General features: G+C 39.9%; 1 protein-coding gene across 1 annotated transcript in view; it reads right to left on the minus strand.

Annotated features, from left to right (window-relative positions):
- Positions 1–1,344: 1,344 nt before the first annotated feature.
- The window catches only part of ARHGAP5 (Rho GTPase activating protein 5), a 58,622-nt gene continuing 44,741 nt past the window's right edge, over positions 1,345–15,225 (minus strand). Inside the window, 2 exon segments of the mRNA XM_066632864.1 lie at positions 1,345–5,247; positions 9,912–10,017. Of these exon segments, the coding sequence (XP_066488961.1) occupies positions 4,917–5,247; positions 9,912–10,017 (437 nt within the window). The 3' untranslated portion in view covers positions 1,345–4,916.

The following is a 15,225-nucleotide window of genomic DNA, read 5'->3' on the forward strand; positions in this document are numbered from 1 at the left end:
CAACCTGACTTTACTTGGCATAAAAACAAATAACCAGGATAACCCATGGTCGCAAAACTGGAACATAAGCAGGGGGAAAATTACTGATCATTGCTTCTAGCCTCTAAATTATTTTCAGCAAAGGGAACAATAGCATGAATAGTAGAATTTTAAACTTCAGAGACAAGTCCAGAAGAAATATAAGTAATGTGACAGAGAACTGAAAGGTTGGGAGTCTACACAAATTTGCCAACTGTTATCAGCCCAACCAGTTCCTTTCGTGTAGTCTCTGGCAGTATAATTTTATGAATGTTTAGTTAGAAGTACGTCCTACTATGATCAATGGGCTTACTCCCAGGTATGTATGCATAGGATTGCAGCCTTACAATTGTTACAAATGCTCCAAGCTACCTGTTTGCGTTAAAGAAGGGGAAAACATTCCCTCAAGAAGTATCTACAGACAAAAGTCCAGTACAAGTAAGAAGCTGGGTAACCTGAGAGTTCCGATTCTCCTACCAAAAAGGACAGGCCTAGTTCTATGACACAGCCTCTCCTATTCCAGCCAATGTCAGTCTCTAGCTTCCTAATGGCAGAGGTTGGGAAGCTCCCAAAGACACCTTGCCCTGAGCATCTGAAAAAGAAAGCATTCGTTAATACAAAATGCAAAAAGAAAGAAATAATGGTGGAAATACAATGCATTAAATACATAGTGAACTAGAAAAAATGCAGTTATATCTAAAGAGTTAGTCATGAATATGTGGCACTCAAATCATGACTAACTTGTTGCATTAATTACAGTAGTGCTTATTATGATTTTCTTTGGATACAATCCAACAATGGTGGAAATACAATGCATTAAATACACAGTGAACTAGAAAAAATGCAGTTATATCTAAAGAGTTAGTCATGAATATGTGGCACTCAAATCATGACTAATTTGTTGCATTAATTACAATAGTGCTTATTATGATTTTCTTTGGATACAATCCATCACGGTATTTTCTGCTTTGCACAACATTTAAAATGGTGTAAATACTTGCTCAGTGCATATAAAGTAACCTTAAATTCTATAAATTAGATAGTGGATTTCCAGGTAGAAATACATTTATCTTCAAACATACACCCACTGCACATACACAAACTTTGCTAGGGTATACATGCAAGAACACTGGTTATACTAATGTATATAACATAAAATATTTTACATTCTTCCATAATTCTCAGACATTTAAATTTCAAAAACTTAACTGTTTCTGAATTTCAAGTGCTCGACTTATCAAGATGAATTTCAGAAATGTAATTTCACCAATCGACGAAACAGTCACTGTATGTACTTGAATAAAGGGAAAGGCTGTCCTTCAGAAGTTGAATATGAAACTAAGCATTCTACACAGTAGGCATCTTAATGTTTTATTCATTCAATTCTGGATACAGATAAGCTTCACCGATATTTAATTCACTGTAGCATTCTGGACGTAATGTGACAAAATTACATAAACTATAAACAAAGAACTTTAAAAGTAGGTATTTGATATAGTATCACAGTTACTATAAAAAATGCAATCATGATGGAGGCCAAGGTCTAATTTTTTTTAATTCTCCAATTAGCTCACTTCTTTACAATTTTAGAGAGATTAGAATCTAAACTCCAGTACCTCAAAAATAAACAAGTCAATGGTAATTCCTAGCAACCAGTATTCAAGTAATGCAGAAAACATACATTGTGGAAAATTGTTGCTTTTCATTAGAGCTGTATACCTATTTACACTATATTAAAATCCTTAGTTTGAGTGTAATGTAAAAATAATTTGTAAAACATCATTTAATATAAAATGTCACTTAAATGTTTATGTATAGGGCTATACACACTCATAAAATGCTCAAATACCATAAAACACAAAACAGCAGGATCCCAAGCTGAATTATTCAGAAACAAGTCTCAGAACTTCAGTGGGACTTATTCCTAATAATTGTGCCCAGGTCTGCAGCCTCAGGATACAATCCATCTTAATGGGATTGAGCACAGCTGTGCCAGGACTGTAACCTAAAAGCTGTACATATCAGGAATACACAAAATATATCATGGGTCAACATGAAAGATGCAGAAGTCAAGCTGAGAACAGATGAGCACTGCTCACATTACTGTAAAGCGGACTGAATGCACAACATGGCTTGGAACTTCAGAAAAGTAACCTGTTAGGGACTACTCCATTAGTCAAAATGAACAAATCAAACTGCTAGAAGTATAGTAATTGTTTGTAGGTCTGCTTTATATATGATTATAAGATTCTCTCTTGCAACATAAATTATGTGAGCCTCTTAGCCCCTGAAGATCACCTGTGCCATATTTTCCTCCTGTTTTCAATTAGCAGCCCCCACTAACTGTTCTTAAGGGATATGTGCATGCCTTTCTAGCAAAAGCAACAGGCAAAAAAAAAGTATGCTGCTAAGAGGCTTGAGAATAGCATCGACAGCACATTAATTTTGATGTAAAGTTCACAGAAGGAAAAACAAGTCGGTGACACTCACCAAGTTTCCTTAGGTATTAATGAACTATGGACATGATCCACTGCAAACACTTTGCTTTTGGTAGTATCGTTTAGCAGCAGAGAGTGTGTGAAAGTTGTATTGTAGTTATGGGATATGAAGACACAGGCATACTTATGCAGTGCTGTAATAAGAGTGTCCAAGTGACTGCTGCCTGGGTGGATCATGTCCTAGGCCAACTAGAAGAGCAGCATTTTAACAAGTTGTGGAATAACAAAAATAGGTTGTTACAAAGAGAACAATGACCTAAACAAATTATGAAAACCTATCTGAATAGGTAATAAAATAGTATAACACCACAGTTGACTATATTACACTAGCTTACAAAAAGACAGAATTCTAAAATGGAAAAACAATTTCAACTTATGTTAGACAAATTCTTCAAAAAGATATGTTTGAAACATTTTCTCCTACTTGCAATAGAAATAAGCTTTTTCTGTACAGTTTGATGCTTTTGTCTATACCATCTATAGTAGAAAAATAAATTTTTTAGCAACCTAGAAACAGTTTATAAAACTCTTGAAGTTTAATTTTTTTCTTAACATGCCTATGTTAAAATTGATGGTTATAAATAAAAGCTATTTAGACAACAGATGACATGTAAAACAGGTTAATGCTACTACATTTACAGGATAAATTTTATTAATGTATGTAATATCCTGTGTGATTTGATTCAGAATAAGGGCTTTTTTGTTGCTTTTTTAATAGAAAAGATAGTTGCCTGCAAGAATATAACACAAATATCAAGATAATTTATAATATACAAATACTTCAACAGCAGCCTGGGTTGTGGTATCTTAATTAGAATGAAAATCCAAGTCATAATTATAAGTACAATACCTAGGACATAACAATTGAAAAAGGCAATTTTTTATTTTAGAGAAATTGAGCAAAGCTCTTAAGAACTTTAATTCTTAATCTTTGCAAATTAATCTCTTAAGAACCTTAATACTGAAAAATGTTCTACTTGCTATAATAGGTAGAAAAGTATGAGTGAAGATTACAATAGTGATCATAAAGTTCTTTTAATCTACTCAAGTTATCCCAGTGAATGAATAAACCAGGTTTTAGTTATTTGAGAAAAAGCTATTTTGAACATGGAAGAAAAAATGAAAATTCAAATATTGTCTAGATCTGCTCAAATCAGGTTCATGATTTTTAGCTTTCTAGCACATTTAACAAATACCAAAGACTAACCAAGATAGTTTTAAAATTAAGCAGCATACTTTTATGGCAAAACCTGTACCAATGTAAAAGAAAAATAATAGTTTAAGTGGTGCAAAAACCAGTCAAGGATTTTTAGTACAACAGAAAACAGAGACATGAATACAAGTGTTATTTTATGTACACATTAAGATGCTTCAGTACCCAAAGTATTTATTGCTATATATTAGCAATGCCTTTTTATATCATTTTAGGGCCTCAGAAAAATATAGTGTATATTAAATTTAAGTCATAGATTGTTTGGTTTAGAGAGTTTACACTACAATGAAGTTCTCATTTGTGTATGAAAAGCTATACATTATATGAAAATGTCAAGCTATTATCTACATACTAGATGAATTCCCCAGTGAGAAAAATTAAAATATCTAAAATATATTAGATAATGTTTACAAGATCATCAATGATCTTTCAGACATGCAGTTTACAGAATTAACAGCATTAAAAAATGTTTCATTCATTAATGCAACGCAAGGAAAAAACACATATTAGCAACATTTTGGACAATTGTTAAACTTACTTTTTACAATAAGCATGTCCTTGGTATTGTGCTGTAAGGAAAAATAATTTTACCAACCTCTCAAACAAAAATGTCCACAGGTTTCTTTAAGTGAGATGGAAGGTGTGGGATCGCAGTAATTATAACCGTGCAGTTTATGTTCCCTCTGAAACTAAACATATTGTAGTATAAGTTTGGAGCTTACAAATAAGATACAGCTGTGTTTCAATTGCCCACAGCAAATGATTAAATGGGAACGAAATTGCCAGAAAAAAGGATATTAAATAACGAAACAGCCCTAGAGCAGGCCGTAAGCACTGAATGTTCCATAAATGATTTATTTAATCATTACATTTCTATAAAAAATTTTATTCACAATATATTGTGACGAACTGCCACAGGAATGATAGTGATTGCAATAAACGTTCATGCAACAGCAGCTTTGCACTTTAGTTATTTTTGTTTAAAAAAATTAAACCTCTCCAGTCATGCTAATCACATAATTTTGATCTGCAGTATTCATGAGCAAGGTGAATAGTATGACTACAACAAAAATGTCCTTGTTTGGATCCAATTTTTTTTGCAAGTATGGAAGTTGTCTTTGTATCTTGAAGCATGCACATCTAGGCTTCCTCTGCTATCCAATGCAGGCTGCCAGCAATAACAATCTTTAAATAATACCAAGAGGATCTGCTTGTAACTGTGGTTGTATCAGTTGAGGTTGTAGAGGCGGCGGCAACTGTAGTGGTACAATTGGGTCTACCATTTGCACTGGGTTGGGAGGTGCAGGCTGATGTGCCAAATTGTCAGAGGTTTCTAAAATTTCTCCATTATAGAAGAAAAACTGGCACTGTTGAATGAATGTCTCAATTACTGACTGAAGGATCTTGGTGGTTGATAGGAACTCTCTGTTTTCAAAATCAGGTCTCATCAAAGTTGGCCAGAAACAGATAGATAAATTATCTGCAGTCATGAAATTGGTTCTACTTTGCAGGCTAACCCTGAAATTAAAAAAAAATATTTCATAAACATAATTAAAGATAACAAGTGTTTTTTAACATATTCCATACAGTCTCATATTTGTAATACTCTCCAATTTTTTTTTATTTTTTACTTTTGTATTTATATACCCAAGGAAGTCAGCCACATTACCTAGAGTAGGTATCCATCACGACAGTAACCCTTCTGAAGTGCTTACAAAGGTAAGAGACTGAAACCAGATAGTGTTTCAGTGTTGAAGTTCAGCTGACAGTATATTGAACTGAATCTTAAAAATTGCAAACTCTACTCATGTCGCAGGGTTTTTCACCCCACCTACCCACTGGAGGCCCCTACAAAACTTCTCCTGGGGGAAGAGGTAGGAATCCTCCCTTAACAGGTACAGGGAGGCTGTAAGAGGAGGGAGAAATCTCCATGAGTTGAGTAACTACACCAGGGAACCTTCAAGCTGTTGATTAAAAGACACAGTGCAGTGGTACCATTTAAATAAAATATCAGAAACTAGTTTTTAGGACTACAGAGTGAATTCCTCCAAGTATCCTTATAGCTGGATAAATTCAAAAGTGAGGTTGCTGACTGTTGGACCACTTGCGGCCCGCGGGGGCTCCCAATCCAGTCCGCAGGGAGCCCCCAGTTTCCAATGAGCTTCTGGCCCTCCAGAGACTTGCTGGAGCTGGTGCTGGCCCGATGTAACTGCTTTCAGTGTGAGGACAACTGTTCGACCTCTCACCTGAGCTGTGGGATGAGGGCTCCCTTCACTACTTACTGTTTCATGTCTGCGATGCAGCAGCGGCAGCAAAGGAAAGGCTGACCTTGCTTGGTGCAAGGCCTTTTATAGGCCTTGTGCTACTGCAAGATCTTCATTCATTTGTATAAGTTCTGTCTCAAATATATTCATTTATGTAAATTTATTTAAATTTCAAATGTAAATTGGTTCTTATTTTTCCCGGCCCCTGACACCATGTTGGAGAGATGTGGCCCTCCTGCAAAATGTTTGGACACCCCTGTACTAAACCTATGGATGTGCTAAACACAATGAACAAGAATGTAGTGGTGGAGAATCTGCGTAACAAAATAGAAATTATTTTCTCATGTTTTGCTAATACTAGATGACATTTGTCAGCTTCAAGTCAAATTCAACACTACCACCAACTCTAGCTAACTAAACTAGCTAACAGCCACAGCATTGATGAGACTGCCCAACAAGAGAGTAAGTGACGGCTACCAATGGGAGTGACAACATGCAGCAGCACTTGAATTGTGTGTCAATAGCAGCAAATTACTGTGCACTGATGAGTTAAGTCACATGTGGGGAGGGAAATAAATCATGTGCAAGCCAAAGAAAAGTATGCAAAGGAAAAATGGAGGACAAGAACATACTGCACTAGATTGAACAGTTCTCAAAGGAGAGAAGAAAGCAAATATTTATATGGACCAATGCTATCTTCATTAATCTGGCACCAGGGATGAAGTAGTAAGGGAGTGAAGGGTATAAACAGTTGAAACACAAGCAGACTGAAGTGGTTTTTTCCAAACTGCAACACCAAATAGTACATGAAATTCAATGTGGCTAAGAATAAAGGGATGATCACTGGAGCAACACTTCTTCAGTGTCAATGAACGGGATACAACTACCTAGGAGAAACACCTTAGAATCTAAATGCAGCAGCAACTGAAATCAAAGGCAAATTCCATGTTAGGAATCAACAGGAAAGGAACCAATGCAACTGGTAAGTATCTTAGTGTCTTCATACAAAATCTGATGAACAGACATTAATTCACAATATTGAAAATGTCAACCCATATAAAAAGGACTATTAGTAGAGGGGGGTGAAAACGGTTTTATTTTTTCATGGGTTTCAGTGTTTTCCATAAATAAAATGTATTGAAAGCAGTGTTTTGTGTTTTTATTTAAAATTCATGTTTTAATCTATTTTTATGAATTTTAATTGCTATTATACAGGTTTATAGTGTCAGCAGACATAGCAACAGGCATAAAACACTCCCCCCCAAAATGATGCAAGACATGTATAATGGGTCACTTTATTCAAACTTGTGACCAATTTCACATTAGCATGCCAAATAACCGTAACAACGCTAGTGTAGGCAGGTGAAAAAACTGCCAAACCCCCTCCCCAAATCAAAAAAATTCCTTTTGCTCCTTGAAAGCATGACTACAGAAAAGGTACAACTTAAGGAAACATAACAGAATTGAGAATCACAGAGGTTTCCTGGAATGCAGAACAGCTAAATACCTGAATGAACCTAACAGAAACCATTTAATGTTTGCATGCTCCTCGAATACTCAACTACAGTAAACCCAATCTTGCCAAACATTCAGGGAACAGTACAACACATAAACTTAAGGAAGCACAACAGCTTGGAAAATATAGTAACAAAAATGAGCTGAACATAGCGTTGAATTGCTATGGAAAGGGGGAAAAAACCAAATTTAAAGAGCAAGAAAGAGCCCCTGTATAAAGAAACTTGTGCTTTTAAAACGTTATATTACAAAAGAAGTGCATCACCACTACAAAACAATATAAAACAACTTCTCAACAGACCTTCTACAGGCTGCAGGTCAAGACTGTGTACTATTTCCTGGCTTCAAAGGGTTACAGGAAACACTTCAAGTGAGGAGATAACAAGCATGCTCAGTGAACTAAAAGGATAACACCACCATGAAAGACTTGATACAGTTTTGTGTGATGTTAAGGAGCATAAAACATATCCACAAGCACCTTAGAGTCACTCCAAACTGTCTGAAAATGCTCTGGAGCCACTTAAAAAGGTAAAATCATGTTATTTTGATAAATGGACATATAATAGTGTTTTATTGCTTTTAAAGTCCAATTTTTGTGATAAATCATGGTATTTTGTGTTTACCGCTGCCCCTAACTATTGTAGGCTTGAAAAGATGCAGAAAGGAGTAAAAAAAATTATCAAGGGAAAGGTTAACACCTATGCTGTTTTCAACACTAAGAGGAGAATGGCAGAAGTTTCTCGAATTATTAGTCCAGACAAACATCTCCTTCTCTCATAACACCAGAACTTGAAATTACCCAACAAAGTTGACCAACATAAGATTCAGGACACAAAAAGAAAGGATTTCTTCACACAATCCATAAACTACTTATAGAATTCACAGCCACAAGATGCAATACTGAGCCCTAGCTTAGACAATTTTAAAAGGGAATTACATACATTAATGGAGGATTGGTCATTTAGCCGTAATAGCTACATGGAACATCCATGCTTAGCAGCAACAGACCTTGCTACCAGAAAAATGTTTAACAGAAACCATGGACCTAAAAGCTTCCCCTGCCATTTGCATGAAATTTAATATTTCAAGAACTGTTCCTCACTTCCTTATTATTAGGTACAACAGTAACACTTTCTCAAACAAGTGGGATAGGATTTAAAGTCAGTTTTCCCACTGCAGAACCTCTACAACTATGAGCTGACACACATAACAGTGTAGCTATGGGGTAAATGAAAGAACAGGAAAGATACTGCTAACTGTACATAAAATGTATCTAAGTCACTGGTTTCTCTCAGAAAGTACAGATATCTATCCAATTCTCTTCAAAATCAGCTGCATAACTTAAAAGTCTATGTGAGAAAGTCTAAAAATAGTCTATGTGATTATCTTGGGATTGCTTCCAATATACAGAAATCAGTAAGACCACTTTCCTGTTTTATGAATTACTGTTACATTACTATGCCCAGCAGTAGCTTTTAATGAGGTGACACATCAAATATTACATCTTGAATACAGTATGAGAAGGAACAAGTCTCACCCTCCAATGCCCATCTCTAAGCAGCCAATACCACAGCCAGCTCTGTCTAGGTTCTCCCTGAATTCACTAAGTATCGTCATGTATACCAAGCTCAGGAAGATCTTTTTAAATCTTAAAGGAGATTGCAGTGCTGCCGCTGCCAAGGGGTTTATTTCTAACCTTGGGGGCAGAGCTGGCCTCCTGCAGGGTCCTGGAAGCTTGCAACCCCCTCCAATGTCCTCTGAAGCTTCTGTAAACAATTCTTATCTCCAATCAGCAGCTACTTCCATTTTTGTGAAAATGGAAAACATGGGGGGGGGGGGAAACAGGCCTCAGAGCCCTACACTGACTTCTTGGATTTGCACCAGCTAAATAGAGCAGGGTGAGATGTTACATGGGGTAAGGAGAAAAATACCCCTTACCCAGAGGTGACCTGCAGCCTGCTCCTAACCTGCTTTGGACATGCAGGACATGCAGCCTGGCTGTACCAGCAAAGGTTGGGATTGCATTGCACTCAAATTGAACCACACAGGCTTTGGCTGTTAAGAAAAAGCCAAGTATAAATAATTTAAATATAGTGTATTTTATCAACACAATGTATTCACATGTAACTGAATGTGTCATATGCAGTATGGGCAGATATTAACTTCACAAATAGCAAATCTATTTGTTAGTGTTAGAACAAAAGTCTAACGCTTTTATTCATTTCTATCCCATAATTTGCTTGATAATCTCAAGACTGTTAACACATAATTTACGATAAAATAAAATTCAGTCATTTAAAACAGTAATTGGAAACATGACAAGCATACCTATTCAGTGTATACCTATCAAGGAAATTTGAACCAAGAAAGTACATAACCATTAAAAACTGATAATTAAAATACCTGTTCAGATGAGTTATCACATATTTGAAGACATCGTAGTTCACTGGATGGAACTTCTTCACAATTTCTTTTAATTCATAAAGCCTCTCTGTTTTATCAACAATTTCTGTAGAAATAAGTTTTCCCAAATATTAAAAAAATACTTTGAAGATGAACATTGCTAAGAACTCTGTACAGAGTGAAAAAAAATTTGTACACAATTCTATTAGAGACCAAGAACATTTTTGGAGCTGGAGACCAGAATCAAAATTTTACCATTTTGAAGACAATAAGTTGATTATGAGCTCAGGCAGTTTCCCTCTCCCAGTCCAACTGCAAGGTTAGTTTGAATTCAGTCTGAGAATTCTCAGGAAAAGGTCAGAAAAACGGAACCTATTGTGAATCAAGATTTGCCCTTCTCTAAACTATATGCAAACCTGCTTTTATTTTTCTAGAATACAAAGTCAACAGATACTATAATAAGAAATTTTGCAAAGCGTTTATCTGATTTTTACCCCACTTTTCTTCCCAAAGGGCACCCAAGACAGCTAAATATAAATACAGATTAGCAGGTGGTTATGTTTTAGAGAAGCATTCCTTGACTTGAATGTTTGAGACGTACAGGGACATTGCTATTAGACTATTGTACAGCAGTGAATTGTTGTTGGCAACCTTCAGTCTCGAAAGACTATGGTATCGTGCTCTGAAAGGTGGTTTTGGAACATCGTCTAGTGTGGCTGAAAAGGCCAATTCAGGAGTGACAATCCCTTCCACAATGGGAGCAAGTGCAGTCTGACCCTGGTCTGTCTCCCTGGCTATGGGCCTTCCTTCTTTGCCTCTTAGCCTCAGACTGTTGGCAAAGTGTCTCTTCAAACTGGGAAAGGCCATGCTGCACAGCCTGCCTCCAAGCGGGCCGCTCAGAGACCAGGGTTTCCCACTTGTTGAGGTCCACTCCTAAGGCCTTCAGATCCCTCTTGCAGTTGTCCTTGTATCGCAGCTGTGGTCTACCTGTAGGGCGCTTTCCTTGCACAAGTTCTCCATAGAGGAGATCCTTTGGGATCCGGCCATCATCCATTCTCACAACATGACCGAGACAACGCAGGCGTCTCTGTTTCAGCAGTGCATACATGCTAGGGATTCCAGCACGTTCCAGGACTGTGTTGTTTGGAACTTTGTCCTGCCAGGTGATGCCGAGGATGCGTCAGAGGCAGCGCATGTGGAAAGCGTTCAGTTTCCTCTCCTGTTGTGAGCGAAGAGTCCATGACCCGCTGCAGTACAGAAGTGTACTCAGGACACAAGCTCTGTAGACCTGGATCTTGGTATGTTCCATCAGCTTCTTGTTCGACCAGACTCTCTTTGTGAGTCTGGAAAATGTGGTAGCTGCTTTACCGATGCGTTTGTTTAGTTCGGTACTGAGAGAAAGAGTGTCAGAGATCGTTGAGCCAAGGTACACAAAGTCATGGACAACCTCTAGTTCATGCACAGAGATTGTAATGCAAGGAGGTGAGTCCACATCCTGAACCATGACCTGTGTTTTCTTCAGGCTGATCGTCAGTCCAAAATCTTGGCAGGCCTTGCTAAAACGATCCATGAGCTGCTGGAGATCTTTGGCAGAGTGGGTAGTGACAGCTGCATCGTCGGCAAAGAGGAAGTCACGCAGACATTTCAGCTGGACTTTGCTCTCAGTCTGGAGAGGTTGAAGAGCTTTCCGTCTGATCTGGTCCGGAGATAGATGCCTTCTGTTGCGGTTCCAAAGGCATGCTTCAGCAGGACAGCGAAGAAAATCCCAAACAAGGTTGGTGCAAGAACACAGCCCTGCTTCACTCCGCTTCGGATGTCAAAAGGGTCTGATGTGGAGCCATCGAAGACAACAGTGCCCTTCATGTCCTTGTGGAAGAATCTGATGATGCTGAGGAGCCTGGGTGGACATCCAATCTTGGGGAGAATCTTGAAGAGGCCATCCCTGCTGACCAGGTCGAAGGCCTTCGTGAGATCTATGAAGGCTATAAAGAGTGGCTGTCGCTGTTCCCTGCATTTCTCCTGCAGTTGTCTAAGGGAGAATACCATATCAGTGGTGGACCTGTTGGCTCGGAATCCGCACTGTGATTCTGGATAAATGCTCTCTGCAAGTACCTGGAGCCTCTTTAGTGCAACTCGGGCAAACAACTTTCCTACAACGCTAAGGAGAGAGATGCCATGGTAGTTATTGTAGTCACCCCTGTCGCCTTTGTTCTTGTACAGCATGATGATGTTTGCATCCCTCATGTCTTGAGGTACTCCACCTTCTCTCCAGCAGAGACAGAGGATTTCATGCAGCTCAGTGACAATGATCTCTTTGCAGCACTTTAGGACTTCAGCAGGGATGCTGTCTTTTCCAGGTGCCTTGCCAAAGACAAGGGAGTCCAGGGCCACGTGAAGTTCTTCTAGGGTTGGTTCACTGTCAAGCTCCTCCAGCACAGGCAGGCACTCAATGTTGTTCAGCGCTTCTTCGGTGACTACATTTTCTCAGGAATATAGCTCATAGTAGTGCTGCACCCAGCGTTCCATCTGCTGCGTCCGATCCTGGATGACCTCGCCTGTGGCAGACTTCAGAGGGGCAATTTTCTTCTGTGTTGGACCTAGGGCCTGCTTGATACCATCATACATCCCCTTGATGTTGCCCGTGTCAGCTGCTATCTGTATCTCGGAATAGAGCTGGAGCCAGTAGTCGTTAGCACATCTCCTGGCAGTCTGTTGGACTTTGCTGCGAGCAGCTCGGAGGACCTGCAGGTTGCGCTCACTGGGACAGGCCTTGTATGCTGCTTGAGCTCTCCTCTTTTCCTCAATGACTGGTGTCAACTCCTCAGAGTGGGCTTCAAACCAGTCTGCCGTCTTGTTGGTCTTCTTGCCAAATATGGACAAGGCGTTGTTGTAAACGGCATTCTTGAAATGTTCCCATCTGTTGGATGCGTTTGCATCAACCGGGCCTGGAAGAGATTCCTCAAGCGCTCGTGCAAATTCCTCCACTTTTCTCTGATCCCGGGTGTTGCTGGTATCAATGCGAGGTCTTCCTTCCTTTTTCGTGCAGTACAGTCGCTTTGTTTGCAGTTTCACTCTGCTGCACACCAGGGAATGGTCGGTGTCGCAAGCAGCACCCTGATAGCTGCGCGTAATCTTGATGCTGGGAAGGCTGGAGCATCTGGTGAGAATCAGGTCGAGCTGGTGCCAGTGCTTTGATCTTGGGTGTCTCCAGGAGACTCTATGTTGGGGCTTTGTGTTGAAGAACGTGTTGCTGACACAGAGATCGTGAAGATAGCAAAACTCTAGCAGGCGTTGGCCATTTTCGTTCATCTTCCCAGTGCCGAACTGACCTAAGCAAGTGGGCCACAAACTGTTATCAGCACCAACTCTAGCATTGAAATCGCCGAGGATGAACAATGGCTCTTTTACGGGGATCTTCTTGATAGTGGTGGCCAGGTCATCATCGAATTTGTCTTTGGCTTCTGCTGGAGACGACAGAGTCGGTGCATAAGCACTGATGAGAGTGACAGGTCCTGCTGATGACTGGAGCTGCAGGGACAAAATTCTTTCACTTCCCACAGTAGGTGGGATGATGGATTTCAGCAGGGTATTTCTGACCGCAAAGCCAACACCATGTTCCCTGGTTTCGTTTGGTGGTTTTCCCTGCCAGAAAAATGAGAAATTTCTCTCCTTGACAGATCCGGAATCTGGCAGCCTAGTCTCTTGAAGGGCGACGATGTCCATCTGCAGTCTGCTCAGCTCCATGTCGATGACAGCTGTTTTGCGTGCGTCGTCTATTTCTTGCAGGTCATCAGAGAAGCCAGGTGTCATTGTCCTTACGTTCCAGGTGCCCAGCTTTAGGGCAGGAGTTTTCTGTTTTCTATTGCATGCTGCAGAGTTGTCGATCCGCTTGTCGGTTTTCACCCTAAACCCCACGCACCTCGTGAGGTTAACGGACAGTGGCGAGGCAACACCTTACTGGCTGGGGACTGCCCAGCTTAAGGCGGGCGGTAGCTGCCCAATGAGATGCAATGATCTCTCCCACCGTCGGAATCAGCCACTGGCGTCACACTCTACGCCAATCGAGCAAAGACTTATAACCGGTAACTGCTGCTTCCCGTGTTGTGCCGACGCTGTATGGCGAAGTTGGAGTGTCCTCTCCAGTGTGCGAAGCCTGGGTAAAGAAGGTATGGAGGATAGGCTGTTAACCATGCAGCAAATCCCCCCTCTCCACGTCGCTAGAATGATCCAATGGAAAGGCAGAAGGCAATACGGTTGGTTCCAGCGGCGTCGCAGGAGTTGCCAGAGCGTGACTGTGTTCAGCCATGAACTGCCTCAGGGACTCCGGCTCCGGATTTTGCCTCGAGGTTGACTCCTGAAGCCTTTTCCACAACTGGATGTAGCCACAAGGCAGTGGAGGTTTGAGATCAGAGTTTTCCTTCTCTTAGATGAGCTGCCTTTCCAGGCTGACGAGGCTCATCTACCAGTTTGTCTCACCACTGCTCCCTCTTCAATTTCCTGATACCCACAAACCCCTCTCTTGCCCCTTCCCCTGCATCCCATTTGTCTCAACACTGCTCCTTCTCCAATTTCCTGATGCCCACAAGCCCCTCTTGCCCCTCCCCCTGCATCCCGTTTGTCTCACCACTGCTCCTTCTCCAATTTCCTGATACCCACAGGAATACAGTGAATACTACTGCAGATACTCACCTATAAATCAATCTGACAATAAGGCTGAGGGAAGGTTTTGAGCCAAAAATCATGGAATTTTCTATGACCCTCAGATTAGATAGGGGAGGGAGTTAAACTTAGTGGGGGGTGTCTGACTATAGTTTTGACTCAATTTACCGGAGATCTGATCCAGTAATTGTTACCCAAGGACTGTACAGTCTCTAATTTATTAAAAACATAGTAAAACATTATAAGATACATTTTTAATCATTAACTTCTGAAATTCTGGTTCTTACAACCTTTTTGCAAACACTATTACATTACAAGAGCATTGTAAACAACATACCAGTAGAACCATTAATCAAATCCTTCTTTAAGGTGCCTGGTGTGTTAAGCCAGAGGCTTTACATATAACATACAACACATAACTGGGAGTGTGCAATTCAATTCACAGGGGAGAGACAAGCAACAAGGAATGAGGATGAGCACATGCAGCTATACATAGTTGCAACCTATTTACTCAGAGGTAGACCCATTGCTTTCCATGGGTGTTATTCTTAAATAATGGTGCACTGAATTGCAGCCTTGGACTTTTGTTTCAAATGGAAATGAGGATTACATCCTGGAGTTTAAAAAAGAGCTCTGTCAATCATATGCAAAATGA

This window comes from Tiliqua scincoides, chromosome 1 (assembly GCF_035046505.1).
Source record: "Tiliqua scincoides isolate rTilSci1 chromosome 1, rTilSci1.hap2, whole genome shotgun sequence".
Taxonomy (NCBI): Eukaryota; Metazoa; Chordata; class Lepidosauria; order Squamata; family Scincidae; genus Tiliqua; species Tiliqua scincoides.